This window comes from Neophocaena asiaeorientalis, unplaced genomic scaffold, assembly GCF_003031525.2.
Source record: "Neophocaena asiaeorientalis asiaeorientalis breed wild unplaced genomic scaffold, Neophocaena_asiaeorientalis_V1.1 scaffold965, whole genome shotgun sequence".
In the NCBI taxonomy this organism is placed as follows: domain Eukaryota; kingdom Metazoa; phylum Chordata; class Mammalia; order Artiodactyla; family Phocoenidae; genus Neophocaena; species Neophocaena asiaeorientalis.
This window is the reverse complement of record NW_020172079.1, coordinates 124331-141884: the sequence shown is the minus strand read 5'-3', so window position 1 is coordinate 141884 and position 17554 is coordinate 124331. Positions and strand designations below refer to the sequence as shown.

The 17554-nt window shown below is 39.8% G+C and overlaps 1 protein-coding gene across 4 annotated transcripts in view; it reads left to right on the top strand.

Moving 5' to 3' along the window:
* Nucleotides 1-76: 76 nt before the first annotated feature.
* The window catches only part of OGFOD1 (2-oxoglutarate and iron dependent oxygenase domain containing 1), a 39543-nt gene continuing 22065 nt past the window's right edge, over nucleotides 77-17554 (top strand). For 3 of the 4 annotated variants that reach the window (XM_024751497.1, XM_024751509.1, XM_024751519.1), the window contains exons 1-4: nucleotides 156-339; nucleotides 2089-2234; nucleotides 6274-6320; nucleotides 9243-9343. In XM_024751497.1, the coding sequence (XP_024607265.1) occupies nucleotides 186-339; nucleotides 2089-2234; nucleotides 6274-6320; nucleotides 9243-9343 (448 nt within the window). In that variant the 5' untranslated portion in view covers nucleotides 156-185. Of the gene's footprint in view, nucleotides 340-2088; nucleotides 2235-6273; nucleotides 6321-9242; nucleotides 9344-17554 lie in introns of all 4 variants that reach the window. The other variant, XM_024751489.1, reaches the window with a different exon arrangement.

Below are 17554 nucleotides of genomic sequence, written 5' to 3'. Positions count from 1 at the left end.
GGATGGCCACAATATCTGGAGCTCCCATTGGTAAGTCGGGTATGGGGTCCGCCTCCCTTTACTTGGGTACTTCCTATTAGATAGCGGTGGAGAAACACGGGAAATGAGGCATTCTGGGAATTGCAGTCTCCGTAGGAAAAGAGCCGCTAGGTTAGCGTGACGTGGGTCTTGCAGCTTGCGAGGAGATGAGTGGTAAGCGGCCTGCTGAGCCCGTCCCGGGCCGGGCTGGGAAAAAGGGAAAGAAGGAGGTGATGGCGAAGTTTTCGGATGCTGTCACGGAGGAAACCTTGAAAAAGCAGGTGGCTGAGGCCTGGAGTCGCAGGACGCCGTTCCGCCACGGTAAGCGGGTGCTGTGAGGGGGGAGGCGCAGCGCCGGGTCGGGGGCCTCTGAAAACGTCCTGGCACTCTAGCCGATTCCTGAGCAGCGAGGCCACAGGGGAAGAGGCTCTTGGAGAGAGCGTGACTTTGCCACCTCCGACTCTCCTGCCTGGCCTGCTGTCCCTTTTCCAAGTTCAGTTTGGATTTAGAAACCTAGAAGAGGAAGAAATGAAGGCCAGGGAGTTTCGGAAAGTACAGGGCATGCAAGTTCATGGAAATTCTGGAATTAGAGGTGAGGTAGAATCTTCTTCACTGATTGTGGGTCGTTGGGCAATGGGTTCAGCTCCTTACTATGTAAAGTAGGATAACTAATAGTATTTCCCTCGGAAAGATGTTGAGTGTGATTAATAAGCTAATGTATGTATGCATCAATACATATTTTTCTGAGTAAGGACCAGTAAACATTTGGACACATAGTCGAGGGCTTTTGCGGTTTTCCTCCGAAGGTAACGCTCGTTTGTCCCATGATAGCGTAGCCAGAGCATTTGTTGGGAGCTGCCAGATAGCAGGCACCTGAGCTTACTCAGTTTTGCCGGCCTGTAGTTCAACAACGTGACCCATGAAGGTAAACGTGGTTTTGACCAAAGGAAGGAACCTTCATCAAATGATTCCAGCCTCAGCTTCAAATATCACCTTATAGGATAAGAACTCTGCTTAATGCATCATGCTTTCCCTTCTAAAGTTTGCCATGATTTTTGTTTCAGTGGTTGAGTGCTTTAAGAGATGAGTCCTTGGTGTCCCGGATGCACATAGAAAGTGGTAGCTTAGTGTTTGGACTGTAAGCTCTGGACACTCAGGGACTTTTCAGTTTCCTTATGTGTGGGATGGAGATAGTGATGACGTCTACCTTAGAACTGTTGAGAAGATTAAGTGAGATAATGCATGTTAAAGCACCACAGTGCCTGGCAACTGGTGGGAGGTGGTGGTGGTTTGTATTAGAGGGATACATAATCTGTCCCACCAGAAGCAGTGGGTAAAACGTTGAGGTAAAACTCAAAGAGTTAGAGGAGGTTATGCCTGACCTGATTTTTTTTTTTTTAAGAAGTATGTATTTTATAACTTCCTCTAGCAGTAACTTAGGCAAAGAAAAAGGATTGAAGAAAAATTGGCTACCAGTATTGTTATTCTCATTTTTAATTTGCTACTCTCATTTGAAGTTTGGGGGGAAATGAATTAAGACTGTACAATACATTCAGTTGAATAAGTAATCGTTGAACTAAAAAACCCCAAAAAGAGCAGAAATCTTAATTTAGTGACATCGTTTGTACTCATCTTAAGGACTAATATTTTTAAGCACAATACCTTTAAAAAGTAGTATTAAGTGGAGGAAAAAAAAAAAGGAAGAGCCTATAATTCTTCCCCCAAATCTTAAATTTTAGGTACTAGATTTCTGAAAATTCACGACCATCCCTTTTGTATTCTCTCTACTGTGCTGCTCACAGGTCAAAAATACAAAAGGGGGCTTCCCTGGTGGCGCAGTGGTTGAGAGTCCGCCTGCCGATGCAGGGGACACGGGTACGTGCCCCGGTCCGGGAAGGTCCCACATGCCGTGGAGCGGCTAGGCCCGTGAGCCATGGCCGCTGAGCCTGAGTGTCCGGAGCCTGTGCTCCACAACAGGAGAGGCCACAATAGTGAGAGGCCCGTGTACCGCAAAAAAATATATATATATACAAAAGGGAAAAGTCACAGATAATGCTTTCCTCCCCACAGAAGCCATTGTCATGGACATGGACCCCTTTCTTCACTGTGTGATCCCAAACTTCATCCAAAGTGAAAACTTCTTGGAAGGACTTCAGAAGGAACTTTTGAACTTGGACTTCCATGAAAAGTATAATGATTTATATAAGTTCCAGCAGGTATTTATGGCCCTTTCACATTAGCTTTTCCACTTCAGAAATTCATTTTCTATAAAATCATTGAATACCTTTAGACTTGAGGTTTTAGTTTGGGTTTGCCATTGAGGGTCCTTGCCTTGATGTTGTTAAAAGCATTCATTTATTTAACATAAGCTGAGTGTTAACTATGTGTTTGGTGCTTTAATTATTATATGGAAGTCTTTGCCAGTTCCTACCCTGAAAGCCTTTAAAATCTAAAATAATAGAGGTGATAGTGATGGTGAAAGATAGTCAGAAAATACAGTAAGCCGGTAAGTAAATACATTATAAACAAAAAGGATAAGTACATTTTGGGGAGTGGTATAATGAAGAGAGTAGTACGTTGGAAGGTAATAACCATTTAAATTTTTGAGTTCATGTCTTTGTTTTAGGTGGCTTTCTGTATTGCAGTATGTCCTGCAGAGAGTTAGATCTAGTCTTTTTAAATCGGTGGACAGTTGAATTTGGCAGAAAAGACTGTTTCAAAATCAAGGCTGGTTTTCCTACTCTTAGGAGACAGGCCCAGTCTAGGTATAAAAACATATAGGTCATTGTTTTCCCCAGTTTGTGGGGGATATCTTTTAGTACATGGTGTACATCACTCTTAGAAATCATTATAGAACCTCAAGGACATCAGCCTTTAAAATCACAAAAAATAAAATAAAAGTGAAGATTAAGAACTATTTTGTTTTCTTTCCATTTCCCACTGATTTCTTTTTATCTGGGATAAAAGAGTAACAAATTTCTCTGTTTTGCATTTATTCTTTTACACTAGAGCTGGTTGTGTTCCCTGGTCTGTCTGTCTTTGGGCCTTATACATATGATTGAATTAACCAAGTTAGGTTAAATACACAAATGACGTTACTGTTAATAATTCAGAAAATCTAATGAAAAATAACTTTTATCCATAGTAAAGTTGTAAGATTTTAATTAACCTATAGGTTAATTAAAAACCATGGTTGTCTGCCTTTGTAATTACATCAGCCTTGATAACACTAGGCCTCTTTTGTTGATTTGGGTCTATATGCATCTGATTACTGAAATTGAGAAATCAAAGTGGTTTTTACTTAATGCAATTTGGTAGATGAAAATACTTCTAATTGTGAAGTCGGTGAGAGGCAAAATAATAGAAAGGACCCCGGGTAATGAGAGGAAAAAGAAGCAGCCATTACTTTAGATCCCCATGGGTGCTTGGTGAAACTCTGCTGTGAATAATTTTTACTATGCTCACTTTGGGACTGAACTTCTTCATCCTAAGACAGTAAATATAAAACCTGCTTTCAGTCTCCTGTCCCATAAAACTTCACTTATATCCCTTTTTCTTTGCTTGTGTTGTGAATTGACTTGATAATTGGGTCTGTCACAACTTCCAGTCGTCCTAACCAAGTTTGTCATTAGGAGTAGCCTAATACTCTGTATTTTAAAGCATTACTGAGTGCATGCTTTATGCCATGCTAAGTGCTTTATATTTATTAAATCCTTATAATGATAAATTACTGGTTCCTGTTTCACAGATAAAGAAACTACATCAGGTTTTCCTTCTTTTCTGGATCATTCCCTTCAACATACCAAAAAGAAAAGAAAGAAAGAAAGCTGTTAGTTCTCCTTCTCTTAAGGAAAAAAATGCTGTTGACCTAACTTTCCCCTTCAGCTATCACCCCATTCCTCTGCTCGCCTTGACATTAGCATTCCTTCTGAGTTGTGTATAGTGTCTCAAATTCCTCTTCTGTTCTCTGTTAAGCCCACTTTCTTAGGCTTTCACCTGTTACACACCACTGAAACTGTACTTGTTAAGGTCACTCACAACTTCCACATTAGTAAATCCAGTCATCAGTCTTCAGGCCTGGTTTTACTTGACTCTCGGCAACATTTGACCTACTTTGTTTCTCCTCCTTCCTGGAGACTCTCCCCCGACTCCCCCCCCCCCCCCCCTTACTTTCAGGAAACCATCCTCTCTCTTCATTTTCCTTCTACCTCACAGGTGAGTCCTTCTTAGTTCCCTTCGGTAGGTTTTCCTTTTGTACCTGGCTTCTTAATGACAGAGTACTCTAGGGCTTAGCCTTCGGATCACTTCCAAACAGATTGCAGAGAGTCTCATGGCTTTGCCTCTACTCTAGGATATTTATGAAGTGTCTCACACTTACCAAAATTAAACTCCTGATCTTCTCCCGCTAAATCTGCTCCACCTGCAGTTTTCCCCATCTCAGTTCACAACAATCTTTCCAGTGGCTGAGGTTATCCTTGATTCCTCTCTCATACCTCATCTCCAGTCCATTGGGAAATCCTGTGGGCTCTACCTTCAGAATATATTCAGAAAAGCCCACTTCTTTCCACTTCCACTGCCAACACCTGATCCAAGCCATCTTTTTCTCTCACCAGGATTATCCTCTTGGCATATTAACCAGTCTCCTTGCTTCCACCCTTGCCCACCTACAGCCATTGTGTTCTTTTAAAATGTTAATGGAGGGACTTCCCTGGTGCCACAGTGGTTAAGAATCCACCTGTCAATGCAGAGGACTCAGGTTCAATCCCTGGTCCAGGAAGATCCCACATGCCGTGGAGCAACTAAGCCCATGTGCCACAACTACTGAGCCTGAGCTCTAGAGCCCACAAGCCACAACTGCTGAGCAGCATGCTGCAACTACTGAAGTCCACGTGCCTAGAGCCCATGCTCCGCAACAAGAGAAGCCACCGCAATGAGAAGCCCGCACACCACAATGAAGAGTAGCTCCTGCTCGCCACAGCTAGAGAAAGCCCGTGTGCAGCAATGAAGACCCAATGCAGCCAAAAATAAAAATTATTAAAGTAAAAAAAAAAAAAGAAATGTTAATGGACCCAAGAGAATTGAAAACATTTGTTCACATAAAAGCTTGTACATAGATGTTTATAGCAGCATTATCTATAATAGCCAAAAAGTAGAAACACCCAACGTCTGTCAACTAATAAATGGATAGACCAAATGTGGTGCGTCTATACAATGGAATATTATTCAACCAGAAGAAGGAATGAAGTACTAAGTACTGCTGCAACATGGATGAACCTTGAAAGCATACTCAGTGAAAGAAGCTAGACACAGAAGGCCACATATAGTGTGATTCCTTTTATATGTAATGACCAGCAAAACATATAGAGACAGAGTAGATTAGTGGTTGCCAGGAGCTGGGGGGAGGGAGGGTGGGATAGGGAGTGACTGCCTGATAGGTACAGGGTTTCTTTTTAGTGTGATGAAAATATTCTGGGATTAGTGGTGATAGTTGCACAGCAGGTGAGTATGCTAAAAATCCACTGAATACACACTTTCAGGTGGTTAAAATAGTAAATTTTATGTGAATTTTATCTCAGTTTTTAAAAATTAAATGGGATCATATTATTCCTTTGCCCCAAATCTCCAAAGGTTCTCATTTCTCTGAGTAAAAGCCAGAGTGGTTCTAAGGCTCCCATTGCATCTTTGGCCCCTTCTCCTGCTGCTCTCCCCCAAATCGCTGTTGCAGCTGCACAGGCTCCTGCAATTTCTTGAACAGGCCAGGCATTCTTCACACTCAGGACCTTGAATCCACTTTGCTGAGATATTCCCTTGGTACACCTCCCAACCTCCTTCAAGCCTTTGCTTCACCTCAGTGAAGTCTAACCTGGCTACCAAATTTATAATTGTAAACCTTTCCCCACTCTCAGCACTTCTGGTCCCTCGTACTCTGCTTTATTTTCCCTCAACATTTGTCACCTTTTTTTATACTGATAATCGACTTTTTATGTTTGTTGTCCCTCTCCGTCAAGAATATAAGTCCCACTGTAATAACTATGTAAGTATTTGTTGAATGAATAAGGCACAGAGAGGCTAGGTAACTTGCCTGAGTCACAGAGCTGCCAAATGGAGGGGCCATACCTGAAACCCAGGGAGTTTGGCTTCAGAGTCCAGGCTCTTAATGACAATGCTTTAGTGCCAGGGTGTTCCCTAAACTAGTCTCCTCTGTGTGTCTGATTTATGAAGGAAATCCTTTTTTTTCTTTTTTTCATGATCAAGTCTGATGATCTGAAGAAGAGAAGAGAGCCTCACATCTGTGCTTTAAGGTAAACAAGCGCTCATATTTGTTGGGTGTATAATATGTGCCAGACAGAGGAGTAAGTGTTTTAAATGTTATGTCATACAACCTTTGCTGGCGTTATTGTCCCCTTTTGTAGAGGAGGAAACAGATGCTGAGAAATTAAGTAACTTCTTCAAAGTTAACTAGGTAAAAATTGAGGGAACTAAGAGATAAACCTAAGTCTGTCTGATTCCGGCGCCCAAGTTCTCAATGATAAAATGTTCAACCGTTAGTAATCAAGGAAACAAATTGACGCTGGAGATACCATCTTTCACATGTTAGTTTGCAAGTATTTAAAACAAAAACTCCAGTGTTGACAGAGGGGTAGGTACCTTTATACAGTGCCGCAATCTTGAAGATGGTTTTGAAAGGTGTATCAAAACCCTTAAAATGATGCTTATCTTTTTGTAGTGTAATTCCACTTATAAGAATTTATCCTGAGAAAATAATTAAGGGTGTGCTCAAAAATTCTATACAAGATTGTTTATTTTGATGGTGTTTCTAACAGTGAAAAATCACAAATTAAATGCCCACCCATCAAGATTTATATAGCTACTGGTACAAAACAAAGTGAAAAACTATACAATCGTTGAATATGATGTGACTTTTTTTTTTTTGGCTGCGTTGGGTCTTTGTTGCAGTGCGCAGGCTTCTCATTGCGGTGGCTTCTCTTGTTGTGGAGCACGGGCTCTAGGCACACGGGCTTCAGTAATTGTGGCTTGCAGGCTCAGTAGTTGTGGCGCACAGGCTTTGTTGCTCAGCGCCATGTGGGATCTTCCCAGACCAGGGATTGAACCTGTGTTTCCTGTATTGGCAGGTGGATTCTTAACCACTGTGCCACCAGGGAAGTCCCAATGTGTGTGACTTTTAACACATGAGTATGGTAAAGTTATTTCATCATTCTAAGGTACTTTTTGTGTGTGTATTTTAACCTCTCTGAGACTCAGTGTCTCACACAATTATTGTTGTATCCATTTTTTGAAGTGATGTATAAAATGATGATACTTCTTGCAGGCAAAGGCATATTAGGCTAGATGAAATGAACTTATCAAGAGAAAAGTTAAAATAGCACACATGGTGGATCCCATATGGAAAAAGAGACGTATATTTGGATACCTACGTATGTACAAAGGAAAAGACTTGGAAGGATGGAATGTTTAAATCTGGCTAGTAGGACTACAGGTTTTTTAAAGTTTCTTTTTACTTATAATAGGTTTTTTTCCTAGTTTTGCTACAGTAAGCCCATGTTACTTTGTAATAGCTGTCTGTTTTTCATCTATACAGTATGTTATATTTTCTCATTCTTTTTTTCTCTGCAATATTTCCATAAATGGTAACAGTCTGCAGAGTTTATTTCTTCTAAATCCTGAAGTATTGCGCACGTGTTAACTGTAACTCATAATGTTTCATATTTATTTTAGACCTTTTTTCCCCCTAGACCATGCTTTAAAGCACTATCTCATTAGTTCATACCACACCTCTGGTAAGTATTTCTTTCCTATGGGACTGAGTTACATTCTGTATCCAACACATAACAGCCAGATGGTATGAGAGATGGAATTCCTTGGTCTTTACCGAAAGATGATCTCTTTATTTTGCAGTTGGGTTCTGTGATTTCTCTCATGAATACAATTAACAAATGAGAATGATGGCAGAAAATAACCCTGTCATGACACTTTCATAGGGTAACTAGAGAAAGAGCTTTCTATGGAATAAATTTGTGGAAGCTGATGTTACCAGTAACAGAGGGAGTGAAGGCTTTGATAATACTAGTTACATAAAACATCAAGATTCAAGATTTTGCAAAAATGTTGACCACCTACATTACCTGAAGCCTGGTTTAGCAGTTTGCTATGCTGACCTATTATGTCTAATTTGCAACTCTGCCTATAAAAGTTACATGGTACTTTTGTTTGGACTAACCAAGCACAATATTTTATGGAATTTTTTGGATTGGGTAGCATACAGTGTAAAAAGATATTTGGTAATAAAATTTCAGGGCATCAACCTGGAGACTTGGTATCTAGTTATTAACAGTACAATTGCATTTTATGGGGATTTCAGTGATGTACATTTGGACTAGAATGATCCAAAAGATACTGTCTCTTCATGTGCAAAATTTGAACTAACATAAACCCTTTAAAAATGTTTTTCCAGTTTTATTGAGATATAATTGACATAAAAATGTTAATTCATCAAAGTTAACATAATTTCAAAGTTGACTGCCAACTGAGTAAGTTTTAAATTGTGTTAGAGTTCTATACAGAGCCACTTTAGCTGGTAAATGGAAATGTTCAACCATCTTTGTTTTTTTGGTATCCTGTTAATATCAGAACTTCTGTGAAAGAGTTTATTATTACACAATTAGCATAATAGTCACCATTATTTTAATCTACAACAGTGTCACCCACCCAAGTGTTCATTAAACAACAGTGCTAGTATTGGTGCTGAAAAACAGCTCTACAAATCAGTGACTTCGGGCTGGAACATTGATATTCCTATGACAAAGGCCAGATCACTGTCATGATAAGGCAATACTATAAATTTAAGAGTAAGAAAAATAAGATGAGGGACTTCCCTAGCGGTCCAGTGGTTAGGACTCTGCGCTTCCGCTGCAGGGGGCACTGGTTCGATCCCTGGTTGGGGAACCAAGATCCCGCATGCCACATGGCGCAGCCAAAAAAAAGAAAAGAAAAAAAAACAGTAGAGCAAAAATATATTGCAGTAGAGAGATTTACATTTATTTCTCTGGGACTGTTACTCCTAAACTTTGCAAGTTTAAAGTGAAGAACATTCTCAAGAATAGATCTTAAATAAACCAAAACCTCCAGGAAAAAATAGTTGTGGCATAGATCCAAGTGGAGCCCACATTATGGTGTAACAAGTTATCTTTTGTTTACATTTCTAGGAATATTCTGTTTGAACATTTCCGGGCTTGGCTTTCAGACATTTCAAAGATTGACCTGGAATCAACCATTGACATGTCCTGTGCTAAATATGAATTCTCAGGTAAGAAAGATTAAAATCTTGCTGTCACTAAGATCTAAAGGCTTTAACTAAATGATGATGGGAAGACAGTTGTCAGTGTTCTAAAATCCTAGACTTCGTGTCACTGCATAGTATGAGGATCTTCTTGATGAGTACAGTCTGACCCAGCTCATGTATAGAAATGCCCATCTTATTGGAAGGTGTAAGGCAGTGGTTCTCTTTGGGACTATGAACATATTGTAACCAAGCAAGGGCTTGTGTGCCCAAGGCACACAAAGCCAAACTCTTGACAGCGGTGTTTGTAGCAAAATAAGGACGCCAAGCAAGGAGAATGGGCAGCTCACGCTCAAAAAATGTGAACTCCCCAGTTCAGGGAAGGGTCTTTAAAGACAGGGGAGAGGGTTTTTGGATGCATGATCAGCTTGTGAACTTTCTTCTGATTGGTTGGTGGTGAGGGAACAGAATGATGTTTCAGGAATCTCAATTACTGACCTTCTGGTTCCAGCCAGAAGTCTGGGGTCTGTGTGCTTGTGGTCAGCACATAATTGCCATCCTCCACCTGGGTGGTGAGGGGGTTTCTTAGTTTCTGCAGAACAACTCAATATGCATCAGATTCTTACCTCTCTCCCTTCAGGAGGAACTAGGAGTCCTGTGACTCTCGTTTCCTAATCATTAACTGCTTGAGCCTGCTCTTTGTAACCTGGGGGAGGCCCAGGAGACTGAAGTCTTTTTTTCTATAAACAAGAAACAAGGGACACAGAGGGGCTTTTGTGCCCAGGAAGGCCTTGCAGGGTCCTGCTTGGTTTCAGTATTTTCAGAAAAAGGCCAATAATGCACATACACACCAACTTTGCATACGGTATCAGGAAATTCAGAGGTGATGGTGTAAACTACTCTTCAACTTCCCAGGAAATACATATTTCCCTCAATGTCTTTTTTTTCTTTTGAAGGTAATGAGTGAATATATTTTTAAAGAAAAAACATCAAACAGTATAATACAGTGTAATCCACAATAGTCCCCTTCACCTTCTCCTTGTCCCTCTTTCTCTTCAGATGTGTCCACTGTCAATAGTTTGGGGTGCATCCTTGTTACCTTTCTGAGCATATAAATGTCCTTTTGATAATATGTTTGGTTTTCATCTGGAAGGAAAAGTGTTTTGTGTTGTTTTACTAAATGAAATTCGGCTTTGGGTTTACTCTCCCACATTGTCCTAGGGAAGTACAAATTGGTAACAGCATTTTGAGAATAACTTAGACACATGAAGAGTCATATCATATGCCCTTTTTTAAACTTTTTTTTTTAATTTGAAGTAATTTCAAACTGACAGACAAGTGGCAAGCACAGTACATTAAATACGTTTTTTCCATTTTACCTGACAGTAGGTTGCCCTTAGGATGCTCCGTGACCCCTGAGTACTTCAGTAACTCCTACAACAAGGACACTTCTGCTATGTGACAGTAAGAAGCCATCAGAATCAAGAACTATGATTTATACATTATTCCCATCTAATCTGCAGGCTCCATTCAGATTCTATGATTTGGTACTTTATAGCAAAGGGATCTGGTCCAGGGTTGCACATAGCATTTACTTGTCATGTGCCTTCAGTCTAGAACAGTTCCGCAGTCTTTCTTTGACCTTCATGATCTTGATGCTTCTGAAGATTTACAGATGACTTATTTTGTAGAACTTTCCTCATTTTGGGTTTGTCTGCTGCTTTCTCATGATTAGATATGTGTTCTTTTCTTTTTTTTTTTTCTTTTTGCGGTATGCGGGCCTCTCACTGTTGTGACCTCTCACATTGCTGAGCACAGGCTCCGAACGCGCAGGCTCAGCAGCCATAGCTCATGGGCCCAGCCGCTCCAAGGCATGAGGGATCTTCCCAGACTGGGGCACGAACCAGTGTCCCCTGCATCGTGAGGCAGACTCTCAACCACTGCACCACCAGGGAAGTCCAGATATGTGTTCTTTTTACTGCATCTTATCAAGTGGTAGATGGTGTGTTATATTACTAGTGACATTAAGTTTGATCAACTAATTGAGGTGGTGGCTGACATCAAGTTTTTCCACAGTAAACTCATTCTTTTCCTCTATTTAATAAGTATTTTATGGGGAGGCACTTTAAGATTATGTAAATATTCCATTTCTCATCAAACTTTGATTCACTTTTAACATTGACTGATATTTCTTTTTTTTTTTTTTAACATCTTTATTGGGGTATAATTGCTTTACAATGGTGTGTTAGTTTCTGCTTTATAACAAAGTGAATCAGTTATACATACACATATATTCCCATATCTCTGACCTCTTACATCTCCCTCCCTCCCACCCTCGCTATCCCACCCCTCCAGGCGGTCACAAATCACCGAGCTGATATCCCTGTGCTATGCGGCTGCTTCCCACTAGCTATCTACCTTACGTTTGGTAGTGTATATGTGTCCATGCCTCTCTCTCGCGTTATCACAGCTCACCATTCCCCGTCCCGATATCCTCAAGTCTGTTCTCCAGTAGGTCTCTGTCTTTATTCCTCTCTTACCCCTAGGTTCTTCATGACATTTTTTTTTCTTAAATTCCATATATATGTGTTAGCATACGGTATTTGTCTTTCTCTTTCTGACTTCCTTCACTCTGTATGACACACGATAGGTCTATCCACCGCATTACAAATAGCTCAATTTCATTTCCTTTTTTGGCTGACTAATATTCCATTGTATATATGTGCCACATCTTCTTTATCCATTCATCGGATGATGGACACTTAGGTTGTTTCCATCTCCGGGCGATTGTAAATAGAGCTGCAATGAACATTTTGCTACATGACCCTTTTTGAATTATGGTGTTCTCAGGGTATATGCCCAGTAATGGGATTGCTGGGTCATATGGTAGTTCTACTTGTAGTTTTTTAAAGGAACCTCCATACTTTTCTCCATAGTGCTGTACCAATTCACATTCCCACCAGCAGTGCAGGAGTGTTCCCTTTTCTCCACACTCTCTCCCGCATTTATTGTTTCTAGAGTTTTTGATGATGGCCATTCTGACTGGTGTGAGGTGATATCTCATTGTAGTTTTGATTTGCATTTCTCTAATGATTAATGATGTTGAGCATTCTTTCATGTTTTTGTTGACAGTCTGTATATCTTCTTTGGAGAAATGTCTGTTTAGGTCTTCTGCCCATTTGTGGAATGGGTTGTTTGTTTTTTTGTTAGTGAGCTGCATGAGCTGCTTGTAAATTTTGGAAATTATTCCTTTGTCAGTTGCTTCATTTGCAAATATTGTCTCCCATTCTGAGGGTTGTCTTTTGGTCTTGTTTATAGTCTCCTTTCCTGTGTGAAACCTTTGAAGTTTCATTAGGTCCCATTTGTTTATTCCTGTTTTTATTTCCACTTCTCTAGGAGGTGGGTCAAAAAGGATCTTGCTGTGATTTATGTCACAGAGTGTTCTTCCTATGTTTTCCTCTAAGATGTTGATAGTTTCTGGCCTTACATTTAGGTCCTTAATCGATTTTGAGCTTATTTTTGTGTATGGTGTTAGGGAGTGATGTAATCTCATAGTTTTACATGTAGCTGTCCAGTTTTCCCAGCACCGCTTACTGAAGAGGCTGTCCTCTCTCCACTGTACATTCCTGCCTCCTTTATCAAAGATAAGGTGACCATAGGTGCGTGGGTTTATCTCTGGGCTTTCTATCCCGTTCCATTGATCTGTCTTTCTGTTTTTGTGCCAGTACCGTACTTTCTTGATTACTGTACCTTTGTAGTATAGTCTGAAGTCAGGGAGCGTGATTCCTCCAGCTCCGTTTTTCGTTCTCAAGATTGCTTTGGCTATTCGGGGTCTTTTGTGTTTGCATAGAAATTGTGAAATTTTTCGTTCTAGTTCTGTGAAGAATGCCAGTGGTAGTTTGATAGGGATTGCATTGAATCTGTAGACCGCTTTGGGTAGTAGATTCATTTTCACAATGTTGATTCTTCCGCTCCAGGAACATGGTATATATCTCTCCATCTATTTGTATCATCTTTAATTTCTTTCATCAGTGTCTTATAATTTTCTGCATACAGGTCTTTTGTCTCCTTAGGTAGGTTTATCCGTAGACATTTTATTCTTTTTGTCGCAGTGGTAAATGGGAGTGTTTTCTTGATTTCACTTTCAGATTTTTCATCATTGGTGTATAGGAATGCAAGAGATTTCTCTGCATTAATTTTTTTTTAAAGTTATCTCATTATTGCATTTATTTGTCAAATACAAGTTCACAGTCTTATATTCCTGTAAACTGTTTCTACTAAGTTTCATATCATAAATTCACTACCCTAAATTTTCTCTCCTTCTTCATTGATGTTACATGTAAAAAAACATACTTTAATTTTTTTTTGTAACATCTTTATTGGGGTATAATTGCTTTACAATGGTGTGTTTACTGAAGAGGCTGTCCTCTCTCCACTGTACATTCCTGCCTCCTTTATCAAAGATAAGGTGACCATATGTGCGTGGGTTTATCTCTGGGCTTTCTATCCTGTTCCATTGATCTGTCTGTCTGTTTTTGTGCCAGTACCAGACTGTCTTGACTACTGTAGCTTTATAGTATAGTCTGAAGTCAGGGAGCGTGATTCCTCCAGCTCCGTTTTTCATTCTGAAGATTGCTTTGGCTATTCGGGGTCTTTTGTGTTTGCATAGAAATTGTGAAATTTTTTGTTCTAGTTCTGTGAAGAATGCCAGTGGTAGTTTGCTAGGGATTGCATTGAATCTATGGACCGCTTTGGGTAGTAGAGTCATTTTCACAATGTTGATTCTTCCAATCCAGGAACATGGTATATCTCTCCATCTATTTGTATCATCTTTAATTTCTTTCATCAGTGTCTTATAATTTTCTGCATACAGGTCTTTTGTCTCCTTTGGTAGCTCTATCCCTGGATATTTTATTCTTTTGGTCCCAGTGGTAAATGGGAGTGTTTTCTTGATTTCACTTTCAGATTTTTCATCATTAGTGTATAGGAATGCAAGAGATTTCTGTGCATTAATTTTTTTAAACGTTATCTCATTATTGCATTTATTTGTCAAATACAGGTTCACAGTCTTATATTGCTGTAGACTATTTCTGCTATATTTAATACCCTAAATTCACTACCCTAAATTTTCTTCCCTTCTTTGATGTTGCATGTAAAAAAACATACTTTAATTGTTTTTTATAACATCTTTATTGGGGTATAATTGCTTTACAATGGTGTGTTAGTTTCTGCTTTATAACAAAGTGAATCAGTTATACATATACATATGTTCCCATATCTCTTCCCTCTTGCGTCTCCCTCCCTCCCACCCTCTCTATCCCACCCCTCCAGGCGGTCACAAAGCACCGAGCTGATATCCCTGTGCTATGCGGCTGCTTCCCACTAGCTATCTACCTTACGTTCGGTAGTGTGTATATGTCCATGCCTCTCTGTCGCTTTGTCACAGCTCACCCTTCCCCCTCCCCGTATCCTCAAGTCCGTTCTCCAGTAGGTCTGTGTCTTTATTCCTGTCTTACCCCTAGGTTCTTCGTGACTTTTTTTTCCCTCAAATTCCATATATATGTGTTAGCATGCGGTATTTGTCTTTCTCTTTCTGACTTCCTTCACTCTGTATGACACACTCTGGGTCTATCCACCTCGTTACAAGTAGCTCAATTTCCTTTCTTTTTATGGCTGAGTAATATTCCATTGTATATATGTGGCACATCTTCTTTATCCAGTCATCTAATGATGGGCACTTAGGTTGTTTCCATCTCCGGGCGATTGTAAATAGAGCTGCAATGAACACTTTGGTACATGACTCTTTTTGAATTATGGTGTTCTCAGGGTATATGCCCAGTAGTGGGATTGCTGGGTCATTTGGTAGTTCTATTTGTAGTTTTTTAAGGAACCTCCATACGGTTCCCCATAGTGGCTGTACCTATTAACATTCCCACCAGCAGTGCAGGAGTGTTCCCTTTTTTTCCACACCCTCTCCCGCATTTATTGTTTCTAGATTTTTTCGTGATGGCCGTTCTGACTGGTGTGAGATGATATCTCATTGTAGTTTTGATTTGCATTTCTCTAATGATTAATGCTGTTGAGCATTCTTTCATGTGTTTGTTGGCGGTCTGTATATCTTCTTTGGAGAAATGTCTGTTTAGGGCTTCTGCCCATTTGTGGATTGGGTTGTTTGTTTTTTTGTTACTGAGTTGCATGAGCTGCATGTAAATTTTGGAAATTATTCCTTTGTCAGTTGCTTCATTTGCAACTATTCTCTCCCATTCTGAGGGTTGTCTTTTGGTCTTGTTTATGGTTTCCTTTGCTGTGCGAAATCTTTGAAGTTTGATTATGTCCCCTTTCTTTATTTCTGTTTTTATTTCCATTTCTCTAGGAGGTGGGTCAAAAAGGATCTTGCTGTGATTTATGTCACAGAGTGTTCTGCCTATGTTTTCCTCTAAGGGTTTGATAGTTTCTGGCGTTACTTTTAGGTCCTTAATCGATTTTGAGCTTATTTTTGTGTATGGTGTTAGGGAGTGATGTAATCTCATAGTTTTACATGTAGCTGTCCAGTTTTCCCAGCACCGCTTACTGAAGAGGCTGTCCTCTCTCCACTGTACATTCCTGCCTCCTTTATCAAAGATAAGGTGACCATAGGTGCGTGGGTTTATCTCTGGGCTTTCTATCCCGTTCCATTGATCTGTCTGTCTGTTTTTGTGCCAGTACCGTACTTTCTTGATTACTGTACCTTTGTAGTATAGTCTGAAGTCAGGGAGCGTGATTCCTCCAGCTCCGTTTTTCGTTCTCAAGATTGCTTTGGCTATTCGGGGTCTTTTGTGTTTGCATAGAAATTGTGAAATTTTTCGTTCTAGTTCTGTGAAGAATGTCAGTGGTAGTTTGATAGGGATTGCATTGAATCTGTAGATTGCTTTGGGTAGTAGAGTCATTTTCACAATGTTGATTCTTCCACTCCAGGAACATGGTATATATCTCTCCATCTATTTGTATCATCTTTAATTTCTTTCATCAGTGTCTTATAATTTTCTGCATACAGGTCTTTTGTCTCCTTAGGTAGGTGCATTCCTAGATATTTTATTCTTTTGGTCGCAGTGGTAAATGGGAGTGTTTTCTTGATTTCACTTTCAGATTTTTCATCATTAGTGTATAGGAATGCAAGACATTTCTGTGCATTAATTTTGTATTCTGTAAATTTATCAAATTCATTGATTAGCTCTAGTAGTTTTCTGGTAGCATCTTTACGATTCTCAATGTATAGTATCATGTCATCTGCCAACAGTGACAGCTTTACTTCTTCTTTTCCAATTTGGATTCCTTTCATTTCTTTTTCTTATCTGATTGCTATGGCGAAAACTTCAAAAACTATGTTTAATAAGAGTGGTGAGAGTGGGCAACCTTGTGTTGTTCCTGATCTTAGTGGAAATGCTTCCAGTTTTTCACCATTGAGGATGATGTGAGTTCGTCATATATGGCCTTTATTATGTTGAGGAAAGTTCCCTCTATGCCTACTTTCTGCAGTGTTTTTATCATAAATGGGTGTTGAATTTTGTCAAAAGCTTTCTCTGCATCTATTGAGATGATCATATGGTTTTTCTCTTTCAATTTGTTAATATGGTTTATCATATTGATTGATTTGTGTATATTGAAGATTCCTTGCACTCCTGCTTGGAGCTGGGAGGTCTCTTGTGGACCAGTGTCCTGAAGTTGGCTCTCCCACCTCAGAGGCACAGCACTGACTCCTGGCTGCAGCACCAAGAGCCTTTCATCCACACGGCTCAGAATAAAAGGGAGAAAAAGTAGAGAGAAAGAATTAGTAGAAGGAAGGAAGGAAGGTAGGAAGGAAGGAAGGAAGAAAAGAAAGAAAGGAGGGAAGGAAGGAAGCAAGAAAAAGAAGGAAAGAAAGGGAGGGAGGGACGGTGGGAGGAAGGAAGGAAGGAAGGAGGGAAGGAAGGAAAAAAGAAAAAGAAGATAAAGTAAAATATATTAAAGTTATTAAGTTAAAAAATAATTAAGAAAAAAACTTTTTTAAAAACGGATGGATAGAACCTCAGGACAAATGGTGGAAGCAAAGCTATACAGACAAACTCTCATATAGAAGCATAGAGATACACACTCACAAAAAGAGAAAAAGGGGAAAAAATCATAAATCTTGCTCTCAAAGTGCACCTCCTGAATTTGGGATGATTCGTTGTCTATTCAGGTATTCCACCGATGCAGGGTACATCAAGTTGATTGTGGAGC